General features: G+C 36.4%; 1 protein-coding gene across 1 annotated transcript; it reads left to right on the forward strand.

Moving 5' to 3' along the window:
• The first annotated feature begins 2559 nt into the window (after positions 1–2559).
• Positions 2560–12781, forward strand: LOC112567760. Its single transcript, XM_025244570.1, has 10 exons — positions 2560–2759; positions 3392–3436; positions 5202–5237; positions 7550–7706; positions 8968–9115; positions 9456–9631; positions 10251–10523; positions 10952–11254; positions 11794–12045; positions 12738–12781. Exons 4-10 carry the CDS (start codon positions 7652–7654, stop codon positions 12779–12781), a joined length of 1251 nt encoding a protein of 416 aa, XP_025100355.1. The 5' UTR covers positions 2560–2759; positions 3392–3436; positions 5202–5237; positions 7550–7651.
• Positions 12782–15342: the final 2561 nt, after the last annotated feature.

A 15342-nucleotide genomic window follows, 5' to 3' on the forward strand; every position in this document is an offset into this window, starting at 1 on the left:
TAAAATGTAAGAAAAAAATTACAGACCATAGTGGGGAGATATTTCATCTGGTTTTAAAATAAAAAACAACGATTGTCAAAGTTTGAAATTATAATTAACAGTCCTTTGTTTGATGCAGCATATAAGAGGCTACACCGAGTCCTCACAATTTTTTTATCAACCATCCGTGTTCACTTGTGCGACTAAAAAATCAGAACACAGGTCTAAACTACATAATCAATTCTTCAAATTTTTATAGTACAGTGATACCTCGGTTCTCGAACATAATTCGTTCCGGGAGGACGGTCGAGAACCAAATTGTTCGAGAACCGAAGCAATGAAACCCATAGGAAATAATGGAAACTGGATTAATTCGTTCTAAGCCCCAGAAAATGCCTATTTACTGGCCTAATTTGTATATAATATGTAGAAAAACATGAGTCTCAACAAGAAATAAGAAATAAAAGTGTATTTATTAAAACAAAAAAAAATATAAAAAAATAAAATGTACTGTACAGTACTGTAAATTGTGTTTCATTTGCTGTACCTGTACCAAACTTTATGGCAGGAGGGAATGAATGTGGAGGGAGGAGGGAAGGGGGATGGTTATTGTTTTGAAGGGGAGTCCTCTTCAATAAAAACAGAGGGTAACTGCTCTTCGGGTGTTTCTGTTCTCTGTATCTTTTGCTGAGGAGAATCAGAATCTTGCTCTGCAGTTGCTTGTCTGATTTCTTTACGGAAGAATTTCTCAATTGTTTGCTGTTTTTTTCTCCTTTGCACTCACACTGATGACGCAAGCAAGGCGCGCTGGGTCGAATGAACGCCATTCGGCTCAACTCGGCTCATCTCGGACGTTTGGATGTTCGAGTTCCAAATATTTGTTCGGATTCCAAGACAAAATTTTCTCGAATTTCCTGGTCAAATACCGATTTGGTCGAAAGTCAAGGCGTTCGAGAACCGAGGTATCACTGTATTTATTTCAAAACTGTTGCTAGAGGGTTACTAAAGGTCAAAATGAACTTATTCCACTGACTTCAAATACGGACAGAGCGACTGGACACTGATATCCTCGCAAGGGGAGGCCAATACTGTTGTTGACTAAAGTCAGCATCAAGGAGGATTTTCTGTGCTCTTTTCTCCTGGAAAATAACTGACCCAAGAGTATTACGGAAATACATTGAATGTACATGTGCAGTTCTCTGTAACGGCCCTTCTGGGAAGTGTAAACATGAGTAATATACAGCTTTGTAAACAGCAATGTCTATCATTTTTGTCACTTTCGTTAGGTTGCTGATAAGGTTTGTGATTCTCTAGTTTTGACAGCTTGCTGGTTTCGTTTTGGGAGGGATCAGTCTAGTGACTTTCTTCCAGCCATTAAGCAGCTGAGTCGGGACGTTGTCAAAACTAAAGAAGGTTCCCCCCTTTAGACTGGATGCATCTTCAAAAGAATTTGGTTAGTCTCTTGTCTAAATTTGGTCTATAACTCGTTATTGCCTATCATTCCTTTCGTGTACTTTCCTTTTCAGACCAATCGAAAGAAGGAATAGATTAATTAGATTAAGAAAATAAATTAACTGGACTAGGTGAACTACATTTGTGGTGAGGACAAAATTTTTAAAAATATCATATGTACATCTTTATTGACAATGAAGTATCTTACAGATTCGTGTTATAAATTTTCTTTTAGTGGAAATCCACAGGATGAGCAAATGAAAACAATTTATGTGGTAAAATATCGGCCTATAACTTAGTTGTACATGTGCTCTTTATTAATTCCGTGAGGGGGGGGGGGGGCGGGTATGTGTGTACTTAATAGTTGTTTATCATCATCATCATCATCATCATCATCATCATCATCATCATCATCATCATCATCATCATCATTATTATAATTATTATTATGTCAATGTGCAATCACAAGTACAAGATCGTGCATTAGGAAAAAGTGTCAGTGTATCCTCTTGGAACTTTCTACTGAAAACACGTATGATACAAATAGCTTCTTAACTACGCTTTTCAAAAGATCGAGCATATTTTTTTCCCATCCTAATTACGGAAAAAGCGCATTGTGGTGAATCTGAAGACAGTAGTGCCATGCAGGTTGGTATTGTACACTTTGTTAACACTTTGTGGACAACTGCAGCTTGAAGAAACAGAGCAAGGTGTTTTTTTAAGTAAATGATTTTATATGGTCCGCAAAGGAAGCCCTGTGTCTCTAATCCTTGAAGAAAGTAAACCTGAAGCTGAAGTGGTCGTAGAACACATACAGGAAACTTGTCTAAAATACTTTTAGTGAGGTTTAGGGAAAACTTGTCCTTACAAGTTCACAAAAAGGTGTCAATAAGCACGTGCATTCTGACCCTGTACATTAAGTTTCTGGATTCCGTACTTTACCCTTTACACCCAACACTACCACTTTAACCACGTGATCCTGACAGCATTCATTACCTCTTTTTAACTTACCGAGCTTACTTTGGATGACATGAATAATGCAGAGAGTACATGTAGCTAAAGTCACGTGCTTTAGAGCAAAAGATCTTCCTGGTCCAGAGCTTAGGAGCTGTCTGTGGTAGAGGCAACAGTCAGTTGTGTAGTAATTACAGCAAACGTTGGCTGTCAAGATTAAGTAAATTTTATACTATATATAACTGCATACCTTTTGTTTTAAAACAGCAGTTAACTCAAAACATTAGCATCTACGATGGTGCATCTCCAAAAAGCAGCCGTTTGTATGTTGTTTTTCCATCTCATGTCCATCAAGGAGAGCCAACCGTCTATTGGTAAGTTACAGTTGAACTTGATATACAAATAACATGTATTTGCATCTGTAGTGTTTTGTGAATAGCATAAAACGTGATTTTCACTTGCATGGCAATACGTTTTATCATATCCCTAAATGTTTTTATGCTTAGAACTTTCCGTATTTTTAAATTCAGCAATTAAAAATACCATGCTTTCGACAAAAGATTCATGTGGTCCGGACTTACTTTTTTCTATTTCCATCTGGAGAATGTTGTTACAAAAACAATTAAAACAGGTGCAACTAGTATGAGAACTATTCTTAGAAATAATAGTTTGCAACTGTAGTTAATGAGTGATATTAAATGCAATTAATGTTGCAATGGCTTTATGTCCGTGTGATTAGGGTGCCATGGTTATGTATTTTAGACCCACCATAACTCTGTCTGGCCATGACACCTGTCTGCAAGAATGATGATTGCTTTTACTTTATGAAGGAAAGAAAGAGAAAGAGTGTCGTGGTACATGAGTCTGTGTGAGTGACTAAAAGAACAAGACGGTCACAGTAATGGATTTACAAAGTTCTGCTTATGATACTTGTACTCGGCATTAGCCTGTCTTTGCTGATATAGAAAACTCTAATAAAATACACATTGTACAATATCTCTTGCAGGAGGTGCTAGGTGTCCCCAACCACCCTTCGTCGGATCTCGATTAGGTAAGTTCAAACAGAAAATGAATTTTGCATGCTACAAATCATAATCGCATGGGTCACCTGAACACAAGTTATTAAAAGATTACAAAGATGTAACATTTCAAATCACTTTGCAGAGCTCAGTACGAAATATTATCTGAGATTCTGTTTCGGTACCTATCTCATCCATCTTTCTGTCCTGATACACGTCTTTAAACATAAGCCAGCACAGACAGAAGACAAGACTATACATGGGTTCATTTATATTATCAGGGCTTTACCATCATGTAAATAGCCTTGTTTGCGTGAAAACATGAGCTGCACATTTTCTGAAAGCACCAATTGTCAAAAGCTTTTGTCTTTCCATCACCTTAGTGCTGAGGTGGACAAACTACGGCCCGCAAACGTTTTTGGGCCGGTCCGTCTGCCAAAATTTGAGGTGGACTTGTTCTCATATTTTTTAATTCAGCCTTCTTATTGAAATGTATCTATCAAGTACACTAGCGTTAGAAAATGGCAGTTTGTATAGTTTTAAAGACAGACAAGGTAAAATATCACAAATAACACGGCTGAGATGTCTTATGTAGTCGTTAGACAACAGCGAGGGTGGCTGCCTTCAAAGGAAAGGTTGATTTTACTTTTATTGTGAACGAATTCAAGCAGTTACTCTTTACACAATGAATTCTGTAAGTGAAACCTATTAAATACTCAGCTGTTGTCCATTCTATTACTACTAGGTTTGTTCTGTTGTCACCTGAATAAGTTTGTGGTATTTTACATACCCCCCGCATAGTTTAGAATCTTGAGACACACATAAAAAGGAAACTTTGCCCACTCAGGTTTTAGCGCCTCCATATAAAGTTATTGCCAATACCAAATCGTCATGCTCTACAATATGTGACAATCCACGATGAATTAAGTCTTAAGTCGTAAATTTGAGATTTCCACATTGCCAAGTGCAGATTCTGAACTTTCTTTTGATACAAAAGTTGTTCTTCTAGTCCTAACATTGAGTGAGTTATAAACGTTTGAAGTGTGAAAGTACGGTGGCGGCCATTTTGAGAAAAGCGGGTTCAAAGATTATAGTCGAGATGGCCGACTAAATTTGTTTACTCCAAAGCTTTTGCACACAAATCGTTTGATTAGTTAACATTTGAATCATAAAGAATTTGAACATACAGATTGCTTTCTGGCAAGGTGTAACACGCTGGGGTTCTGAAAGGGAGACAGTATCGAAAAAGCGTTTGAATTTTGTCATTTTTCCCCAGAAATTTGTACAGATCGCAGTAGGGTACCTCGATTAAAACGTATTCTAGGTCAATTTCTAACTTTTACTTTAACATAGCAGAGTAGTTTGCTTGATAATTTAATATCCAAGCAATCCAGTTTTAAAGTCAAACTGCACAAAATTGACCCCGTACACCTTTCGGGGCCTCTATCGACTTAAGTCTCAGTTCGTCGTGGAGGGTCACACTTCTTAATTGTTATTGCGTATACTACCATACCTACCTGCACAAAACATGTAAATCCCTGTATAAGCAGCAGCCTACAAGAATTTTGATGCGAAAAATTTCTGGGCAACATACCATGATGATGGTGAGTTTATTACGGTCAACTTGATTTAGACATACTGCTCCCTTTAGAAGGGTTAGCAATTAAAGATGATGAATGGTTTTATAAAGTTGTCCTCGTGAGACTTGGTAGAAGAGGCATCAGATCAGCTTTACTGATAAAGAAGCTGCTAGTTAAAAGTATACACCCAATTCATTTTATAAAATATCTGTTGCAGGCTGGTGTCGGCAAAGATATCGAGAATATCCAAATGGTAAGTTCAAACAGTAAATCACCAAGGACAGCTTATGGACATTTACCAGGAACACATAAAAAGTTACTTTACATGTGACAGTGAATTTGTACGGCGCAATATTCCGCTCATATAAGCAGGCTAATAGTGCTTTACAAACAAAATTAAAAAGAAAAACAGACAAAAACACAGACAGACGCACGGAACGTAATACGAACCAGTGTTAGATAATAAGTAAATAGTTTTAGATTATATAAACTATATTTAGTAAAAGCATGCTTTAATGTGTATAAATAATTTGAAAAACTTTAAAACTCGAAATTAGGCTAACAATACAAGTCAACATCATTTCTGTGGTCAGCTACTCTTGTCCAGCTACACGATACTAGCAATAGACACAATAAATGTCTTGGAAAGTGGATTTCTCGTCGTTGAGTTCAAAATTCAATGCCAGATTTAGAAAACCATTGACAAGCAAGGACAAGACACAGAATTATGGCAGGATGAGAAACACATATTTCTTGTCAACGATGCCACACAAACACCAGCCTTTTATTTTAAGTCATTTCAAGTTCAATACTAAACTATTATTTTAAATTATAAATTGCATAAATGTTAATGTGTTTGTACCTATAGAAAATTACACATTGTAATAATATTACTTTTAAGTTTCCATATTACTGAGTTCGTTAAAAAAAGTGTTGCCTTTGTCGCAGATCCTACTTTTATTAGGCTTCCTGTCCTTTTCTATCATTTAATTATACCTACCAGGAAAGTGTAAAAAGAGTTGTACACAATATGAATGAAGGAAAGTCGCTACGAACTAAAAGTGTGCAACCTGAGCTGCTCAAGCAGGGTATGGAAGAAATTGCAAAGACCTTCACTGTCTCGTGCCAAAGAGTCTGGTAAACAATGGTCCAAGAATATGACAGTTATCGGTCATACCCTTTCAAGAAAATCAAACAGCAAAGAGTTCCAGAACTACAGAACCATAAGCATTATCAACCACCCAAGCAAAGCCATAATAGCTCAGAGGAACCGCTAGTGAAAGAACAAACTGACTTCAGACCCCGTAGAAACACAGTTAAGCGGATCTTTGACTGTTACATTATTATAGAGAAGTATTTTCGCATCAGCGAAACATCTAACACACCTTCATCAACAGAGTCTGGCACATGGGACTATGGGATGTGATGTAAACCTTCAACATCTAAGAAGGCCCCTAACCGCTGTACAATAGCTCGACGAATGTAGTACTGTAGCCAAGCAAAAGTGGTTGTACGTCAAGGATGTACCCTAGCACCTGTGCTAATTAATATCTTCATTGAGAGCATTATACTGGAAACCCTCCACGACCATCGTGCTCCCTTGGTCGTAGGCTGACCTGCAGAATCTTCTTTTAAGACGACACAGATCTTTTAGCAGGTACTCACAAAGAACTGCAAGACTTTACAAACAGACTGACAGACAAATTAAACACATGTTAAATGAAGACCAGATCCAAAAAGAGCGAAGTTATAATTAATGACAACGTTAAAGCAGACATCTGTATGAACAGGGACAGATGGAAGAGGTAGACAGTAAGTACTTGCGAGTAACCCTCTCCAAAGGTGGCAACTCCAAAGAGAATCGCCGCATTTGAGAACAAGTACCTGAGGAGGTTGCTGTGGATCTTATACACAGAACATAAAACCAACGACTTTGTAGGAAACAAGGTTGCAACAGTTAAGCGATATAAAATGGTTTCCTTTGGCCATGTGACCCGGCACGACATCTTGTCAAAGACAATTCTTCAATGTACCTTGAAGGGCAGTCAGCTACGAGGTGGCCAGAGAAAGAACTGGCTTACGAGTGTAAGGATGGCTAAAGACCGATATTAGCATCCTCTACAAGATCTGCTCACTGTGGTAAAATTATATACTTTCTAGAAAAGAGAAGCTGGAAGGGTTTATTTGTGGTTACAGATCCGTCTCTGGATACAAAATTGTTGGCTAATTTTTAGATATCCATGGGATTTCCTGTAGAAAGGCAAAGGGATATAACTACTTGTAACAAGATCAAGGCACGCAAACCCAACAAACAAATAAAAATATACGTAAAATGGGTCAATAGCAAGTAGATTAAAGAAAACTGAGAAAATAAATCGTACACGAACTAAAAAGGACAGAAATTGCTAATAAGGAAAATCATATAAAATGCAAATATTTTGGACACAACGACAAAATAAGCTGTGAGTGTTTTACTGTAACAAATATGCCGAATTTATTTGTATGCCTTAGAATTACTATAGAAGACTTTTGTGTTTAATTTTTTTTTGCTCTTATTGTTTGAAGGTGTGAGAACTAGAGAGTGGAGTGTACGACAAGCTAATGGAGGAGACAGAGCAGGACGTCTAGAGATCTTTTACAAACGCACATGGAACACAGTGTGTGACAATGGCTTTGGAGTTAAAGAGGCGCAAGTGGCCTGCAAAATGCTTTATTTGCACAGGTGTGCAATTACAATACTATCAGTTTACTACTTGGTCAATATTTAAAACAAGTTGCAAATTCACATGCTTTCAATAGTCTATTGCATGCTTGCTTCAAGGGAGTGCGTTGTAAAACTAAAATGCATTTTTCTTTGGATTTTATGCACATTTTGGCTCTGTGGCAAAATATTTTAAAATAGAAGTGATTTATTTGCTTATTTTTAAGTTAAAATGAATTCCCTTAAGAACGCTGTCAGGAACCTATTACAGTTCCACAGCTTTCCCTGTGGGGTCATTCATGTTTGGCCCTGGCGGCGGGGAGGCCAACATTTTGCTTGACAACCTCGTGTGTGAGGGCACAGAAAGTAGTCTGGCCAATTGTAACCACAGCGGTGTCTTTAAACACAACTGTAGTCATAGTAACGACGTGGGTTTGATTTGTAAACTCGGTAAGAAATATTGTTTTCATTTGATACTAGAGACACGTAACATTGTAAGTACTAAAATAAGTAGAAGTTATAAGCGTATTATTCTTATCACAAAGATGAAAGACACGTTAATCTGAAATTAAATATTAAAAAAAGATATCAAAATGGCTTCTAACCTGTTGGCATCTACATATCTTTTCCTATGAAACAAATTTTCTGTAATTGTGTGTACGTAAGCAATTATTAATTATTTCTATTTGCTGCCCTTTTAAAGCCCCTTAGTGACACAGCTGTAAAACGTGTTTATCACCAATATAGGTCTCGCTTCTGTTTATTTCAAATATGAAAGTGTCTACAGAAGGTAATTACCTGAAAGTCGCTTAGTGGGGGACATTAAATATATACCCCAGATCCAAATGACCCTTGTAATATACTTCATAAAACGATTATATCTTTTGCCTCAGTCAAAAAAAGAAAAAAAAGCTTCAATGTAAATCAGTTAGGAGTTGTTACTGCCTGCAAAATGAGTGAATTAAAAACATTTTTAAATATTTTAAAGACTGCCTCCTTTGCATACAAAACGCCTAACTAAAAATATCTATATTCTTTACTTCACTTGCAACGAGCAACAATTATTTTTGTCCAATGATTTTTTTATAGTAAAAAAGTCAAAAGTGTGCCTTTAACATAATCGCTATTATTTAAAGATTGCTTGTTAAAATTGCTTGACAGTTTTTTCGAATGATTCACATTTAGCTAACGTCAATATTTGCGTTGTGTGTAAATATGAAGTTGACAAAAGTACAAGTATCGCTAATGGAATGATGACAAAATGACATTATTATGTCTCAAGATGACCAACTTAGTCTGGCTGGCGCACGTCGCATCAAGAATGACATGGGTCGTGTGAACATCAATGTCGGGGGAAGAACGAGCAGCTTGTGTGGCAACGTCACCACTGGCTCTGCTGACGTCATCTGTAGTCAACTGAAGCTTGAATCGTAAGATACTTTTGTAAGATTTGTAAATAATAACTTTAACGATTGCTTGCACTTAAACAAAAACTAATAACACAAGGTACAACTCACAAGTCTCCATACTGTAATAACAAAAATGTTTTAGCAACAGAACACAGATTTTGTGCTCAGGCGTTTTGACAAGTATTTGCTAGTAGCTTGCTATTCTATATTGTCTGTGCGTGCGTGTGTGAGTGTGTCTGCGTGAAATGTCCTGTAAAGATACATCACTAATACCAATGTAAAGTCCACAGTTAAAACTCACATGCAAACAAATGTTCTGTAGGTACAAGGACCTTATGAACTTTTCCGTTTCTTGTCTCAGAGGCGCAGCACTAATTACTCGGGCGTCCACCTTTGGTCCAAGGCAAGAAACAGGCTTCGTGATGATTGACCTGAACTGTTCAGGGAACGAGACAAATATCTTCGCCTGTGATCACCGCATCCTTGGTATTAGTAATCAGTGTGATACAGAGGAGCTGGGCGTCGTCTGCAGTAACAGTAAAAACGAGTTTACATACATAATCTATAAATGTCATTTGTGCACTTTCTACTCAAAGTTTTCTTTTTTGTGAATTTGTACTCACACAACTGATCATATGCTAATAATATCTATGGATGTTTATCGTTAATAAAGCAAAGGATCTGTAAACATTCCATATACATATCACTTCTCAACAAATGTAACTGTAAGTGATTTTAATTTAGTCTTTAAGTTTTTCTTTTAATATCCATTGCCATCTCGAGACACGATTTTTTTTTCTTTGAATTCTGTAGCTACTTGCAACCTTTACTTTTGTCACACCATTGTTCTCAAACATTTTGAATCACTATGCTCTGATTACAAATTTTAAGGTAAAATTTTTAAATTGAAGATTTTTATTTTGTGACAGTTTCACCAGGACAGATGGGGATGACAAACCCCGTGATCTGTTCATAGTGACGTCCCCCTGACAATGCAATATGTTAACAACCGGAACAAAAATACTTAACAATTTGAATATATATCTTTTGTTTTTTGTTTTGAAACTAATCTATATTTAAATGAAGAAGTTTATGGAAATAAATATTACAAAATGTCTAAAATTAATATGTAACATTTTTTCTTATCTGTTTACAGCAAACGTATCTATGTATATTGTTACTGTGACATCTACGACTTACCCACTGTTAGCGGGTACAAATGTGACTTTAAAGTGTGAGAATGCACTGCCAGATGAACGTGCAGATAACTACACCTGGCCAGAGACCGCCGGTGGTCGTCCTGTCGGCGAGTACCTGATCTTTGACAATGTGAGGAGAACGAATCATAGAAAGAACGTCAGCTGCTCAGTCGAATATGACAACGGCCTGCAACATGGTCATAGCGACAGTTTTCTACTGGAAGTTTACTGTAAGTCAATAATGTACCCACATACAATTAGTAACAATTAGTAACAAGATTGACAAAATATCATATCTATTTAGACTCAAGAAGTAGATACTCGTGTAATTAACATGTACATGAAAAAGTGCCATTGGTTTGTCTTGACCCTCTTTGCTTTATGGCTACAATAAATATTATTAAGTGGTTGATACGTAGTTTTAAACAAAATAAATGACAGAAAGATGGAGGAGGACAAAAAGTTGTTGAATAAAAACCTAGTTTCATCAGGCTAAAAAATAACTATTTGAATATGTAAATTTATTTCATGAATAATTGACACCTTAAATCTGATTAGTGTTGTTTACAAAACAATGCTCTTACAAAAGTATGAGACTAAGCAGCGAGAAAAGTTGTATAATTAAAATACGTATTAAAGCGCTTGACTTATTTTGCAGACCCACCGGTGATCACGATGACCTCCGATGTCGCCACGTGTAGTCCACAGACGGCACCACATGTGTGTGTAGTGACCCGGGGTCACAATGTTACACTTCTGTGCCAAGCCAAGAGCAACCCACCTCCTGTTTCTTTTAAATGGTTTGGTAAAACCAGCAGTAACACCAATAAGTTAAATATTATCGCAGCAGAACCCACAGCAGACGATGGTCAATACACGTGCGTTGTAGAAACTCGTCGAGTGACTAATGATCAGCGTCTCCCTCTGTCATCAGATTACCAACTCACCCTCATTGTACAATGTAAAGTTCTATTTTGTCACCAAAAAGTAATGTTATGCAAGTGTCTTCTATGTATGGTGTAAGCTTTCTAAGATATCATGAGGGTTATTTATGTATAATGTTAATAAACTACTTTTTTGAAAAGTCAATGTGTAGTTACATTTAAATATAGAAACAAATTACCAGTTGAGCATTGTTGTACGATACAGTTTATATATTTGTCGTCGCTAAGTTAACAGCTAAATAATTGTAATTGATGAAGACAGTAAGCATCTAAGCCATCACAGCGACCTTTACGCTAAAAATTCTTATTGATGTTTTGCTGAAGAGTTTTGTTATGCTGTTTTACATGATCTTAGCAATTTTAAGGAGCTGAGTTCCTTTAGAAATAACCGGTTTGGAACAAAAATTAATTATAGTTAATATAATTCAAGAATTTTTACAGGTTACATAACTTACTATAAAATACATAACACTTCCAGCGCTGGTAGTAAATGCCTAATAACAAACAGTTGTACTTAAATAAGAAACACAATAACCATACTTTGCTCTATTATCAGACCCGTCATCAGTGCTGAGCTTCAAGCTAAATGCTGAAGACAACAAGACTGTAAGTGTGTCTAAGAACTCCAATGTCAACATGACCTGTGTAGCAAGTGGACGTCCAGCACCTCGCATGCGGCTTGTCGGGGGGTCAAACCGTCACGAGCTGATGTCACGAGCTGAGGGCGACATAGACTCTCACGAGAAAAGCCGAGAGTTAAGCTTCTTCATGTGTAAAGCTCAGTGCGAAGATTCTGGTGACTACACGTGTGAGTGACAATGAGTAGGCAATGTCACTCATCCGTCTTGCTGCTTGTCACCTGTAAGTATGTGTAGGGTTGTCTACAATGACAATTACACGTCTGTAAAATCTGTAAAGTTTGACAAAGTTGCAGGAATTCGCGAACTATAACTTTTGCTTTGTGAGAGCATGTCAATACTCTATTTTCATCTTCCCTTTAGAAATTTTGAATGAAAGGATGTACAACAAAAATACTGTAGCATCCATGTATGGTTAATTTTTATGAACAAAACTAGAGTATACGTGACACGCAATTTGAATCATGTTTATTTTAAGATTTTAAGCATTAAAAATGTATTATGTTAATAATAACTCTTTTTAAAATTTTGTTTTGCATTTTTTGACTGTTTTGTGTTGTTAGTAACGTGGCTAAAATACTGATTGCTTCATGTCTGCTTGCAAGACATTTTAAAACTTTGCTCCGTACATTAATTTGTTAACGGATCAAAGCTAAAGATGATAATAGTTAGCCCATGTTTACAATGCATCGCTGACAAAAAGAGACTTGTATTTGTCTCCATGCATGATACGTATACTAATTACGACGAAGAAGTAGGAAATTGCTCACTTGATTTTCAAAAGGGAGTAAAGATGCATAACATGTAATGTGTAATACATAGTGTGTATCATGTGTTAACATTTTTAACATAAATTTTGCAGGTGCTCCAGAAGGAAGAGTTCTGGAGTGGAATATCTGTTATTGATATGCAAAGCGATAACAGAAATCTCCCTCATTGAAATGACAGCATTGCCGACCCCGCAGTCACAGCAGTGACCTATCAGAGGCAAATTCCATTGAGAGGCTTCGAATACCCTTAGCTCAAACCTCAATAATACCACTTGTTTTTGCCAACCCTCTTTCACCTGCCTTAGTTACATGTAACATAAGTGTGACCAAGCTGACAGAGGTTTTACCACCTGGAGTTTAGCACGACATGGAACCTAACGGTTGGCTTTACGGTCATCACTGAAGGTATGCAACAGTTAGTGTTTTGCAACACCTTAGTAAATGCTGGAAATAGATTATACATATTGATAAACAAACATCGAGTAAAATGCCACATGCTGATAACATCATCTTGTCACACTTGGGCTTCCTTCAAGTTTTTGCTGTTTCTCGTGTAAGCTTCCGCGAGAACTTGTCTTTGTAACAGTCGTAATCGTCGGAGGATTTGTGATTTTTTCTGGAGTTACCAAAATGACAGAATTCTTGGAGAGGTAAGTGACTGATAGCTGTAAATTAAAAAATATATATAGCAATATATGTAAACTCTAAGATCTGAGCGAGACATTTTGTGCCATAATGCTTTGTTGTTGTTTTATCTCCTTATACTTCATCTACTTACAAAGTTTATCAGCTAGCATATTTTATTTTAACGATAATGAGAGACAGAGTAAATAAGAATACAATCTTTTCATCTATCTCAGGTTAAAATGTCGGAAGGCGCCTATTACTGTAAATGTACAAAAGATGGGAATAGCCTAGTGGACCAGTCAACACCGGATAATGTTATTGAAACTGCTTCTTTGCATAGCTACACAAATCATGATGCTACTATATATCTGCTCTCAGAATAACACCAGCTAGTCTCGCATGGGTTATCTTTTATATATCCAATACATATCTTGGAGCTCATGCTGCTTAAATAATGTTTGTTATCAGTCTTTCATGTCGATGTTTTACCTACAAACAGTATGCACCTTCGTATTTTTGTAGTCTTTTATTTGCAGTTACTGAAATCAAGCTCATCTGTGTCTTGGTTAAGTGAATAATTCCCAAAGCATTTCTTTGCACGAAATCCTTGTCATACAAACATGTTCCCTGAACATGAGTCTGTTTATGAAGAAATGTTCATCTTTTGCAGTGTTTTAAAGTCTGTTTTAGTTCCGTCGAAACGTTCTGCAGAGTGATGATCACAGTTCAAGAAGTGACAGAAAATATCTTGACATCAACGAACACCAGAACGGATGAGCACGTCAGCAGCAAGACTGATGCAGAATTTCTGGAACAATTTGTAACAACACTATGTGCTCGTATTCTAGTAATACATTTGTACACACCATTAGCCTCTATAAGATATTTTCTTGGTTTCTATTAAATGGTAAAAATGTAAGTCTGAGCGAGCATAATATCTTATTCAAAAATCTACAAAGTATTCATATTTATTAAATCTTATTCTGTCTTTTCATTTACATCAGAATGTATATATATATATATATATTTATTTATAATATATTATTTATTAAAACTTTATGTCATAATGTTTTTCTTCCTTTATACTATTATTAGTTTTATTATTATTAGAATTTTGAGAATATTGCTGGGGGTTTTTTTTCTAGCGCTTTTTCAGAGTTATATAATTGTTTTGTTCTTTGACGAATTTTTTATATTCTTAGCTTGAAGAATCTGCTGCATTAAAAGAAGAAAAGAGAACATGAACTTTGTAGAGATTCTGCATCTTTCCTACTGAAAGTAGCACAGAAAGTCGAAGTCGTGTACAAAAACTGTAAAAGGAGATAACTCGTTTTAAACGCAATGAATTGTTAGCAACTGTCATGATTGTTTTGAAATGGTGAATAAATTAGATCACTAGTCAACCACATGTGTTTAAATAGCAGGGTAAAATTAACAAACAGATGTGACAGCAATGTCAAAGGTTGTTGATGTACATAAGATTTGCTTGTTACAGTGAACATCAACTCGACCTTTAGCTGCTGCAGGCGATGACATGAGGCTGAGAAAATATCCACTTAGTGTGTCCGTCCGTCTATACATGATGTTAGCTTGTTATCGTCAACAAAACCTTCTAATTCTCTTTGTCTTTTAAATTTACACAAAACGCAACATTTTTGTGAAGCACATCCCAACGTTCCAAAAGTAAGTTTGAAAAGGCAAACGCAAAATATTTGCCTTGTACATAACCCGTTGTAAAACTTCAGCATCGTTTTTATAACCTGTTGTGATGTTAAGGAAATTTAAGATGCTGTATAGAAATCAAACCAATTGTTCTTTCTTTTCTTCTTATGATGTGCAAGTTTTCTGTGTTTTTAACATGATTTCATCATGCAGTGGTTAACCATAAGACAGTGTTCGATCTGACACAGACCAGTACAGTGAAGTAGGAAGGTTCTTACATCAACGAGTCAGAACTCTGGCAGTGACCTGTAAATTACAATAAAAGTCTTCCGCAAACCTAATTCTCTCGACTAGTATGCCGTATGATTTTATTTCTTTAGAGGAGATAGAGCGGGCTATGTAATCGTC

This window comes from Pomacea canaliculata, linkage group LG7, assembly GCF_003073045.1.
Source record: "Pomacea canaliculata isolate SZHN2017 linkage group LG7, ASM307304v1, whole genome shotgun sequence".
Lineage (NCBI taxonomy): Eukaryota > Metazoa > Mollusca > Gastropoda > Architaenioglossa > Ampullariidae > Pomacea > Pomacea canaliculata.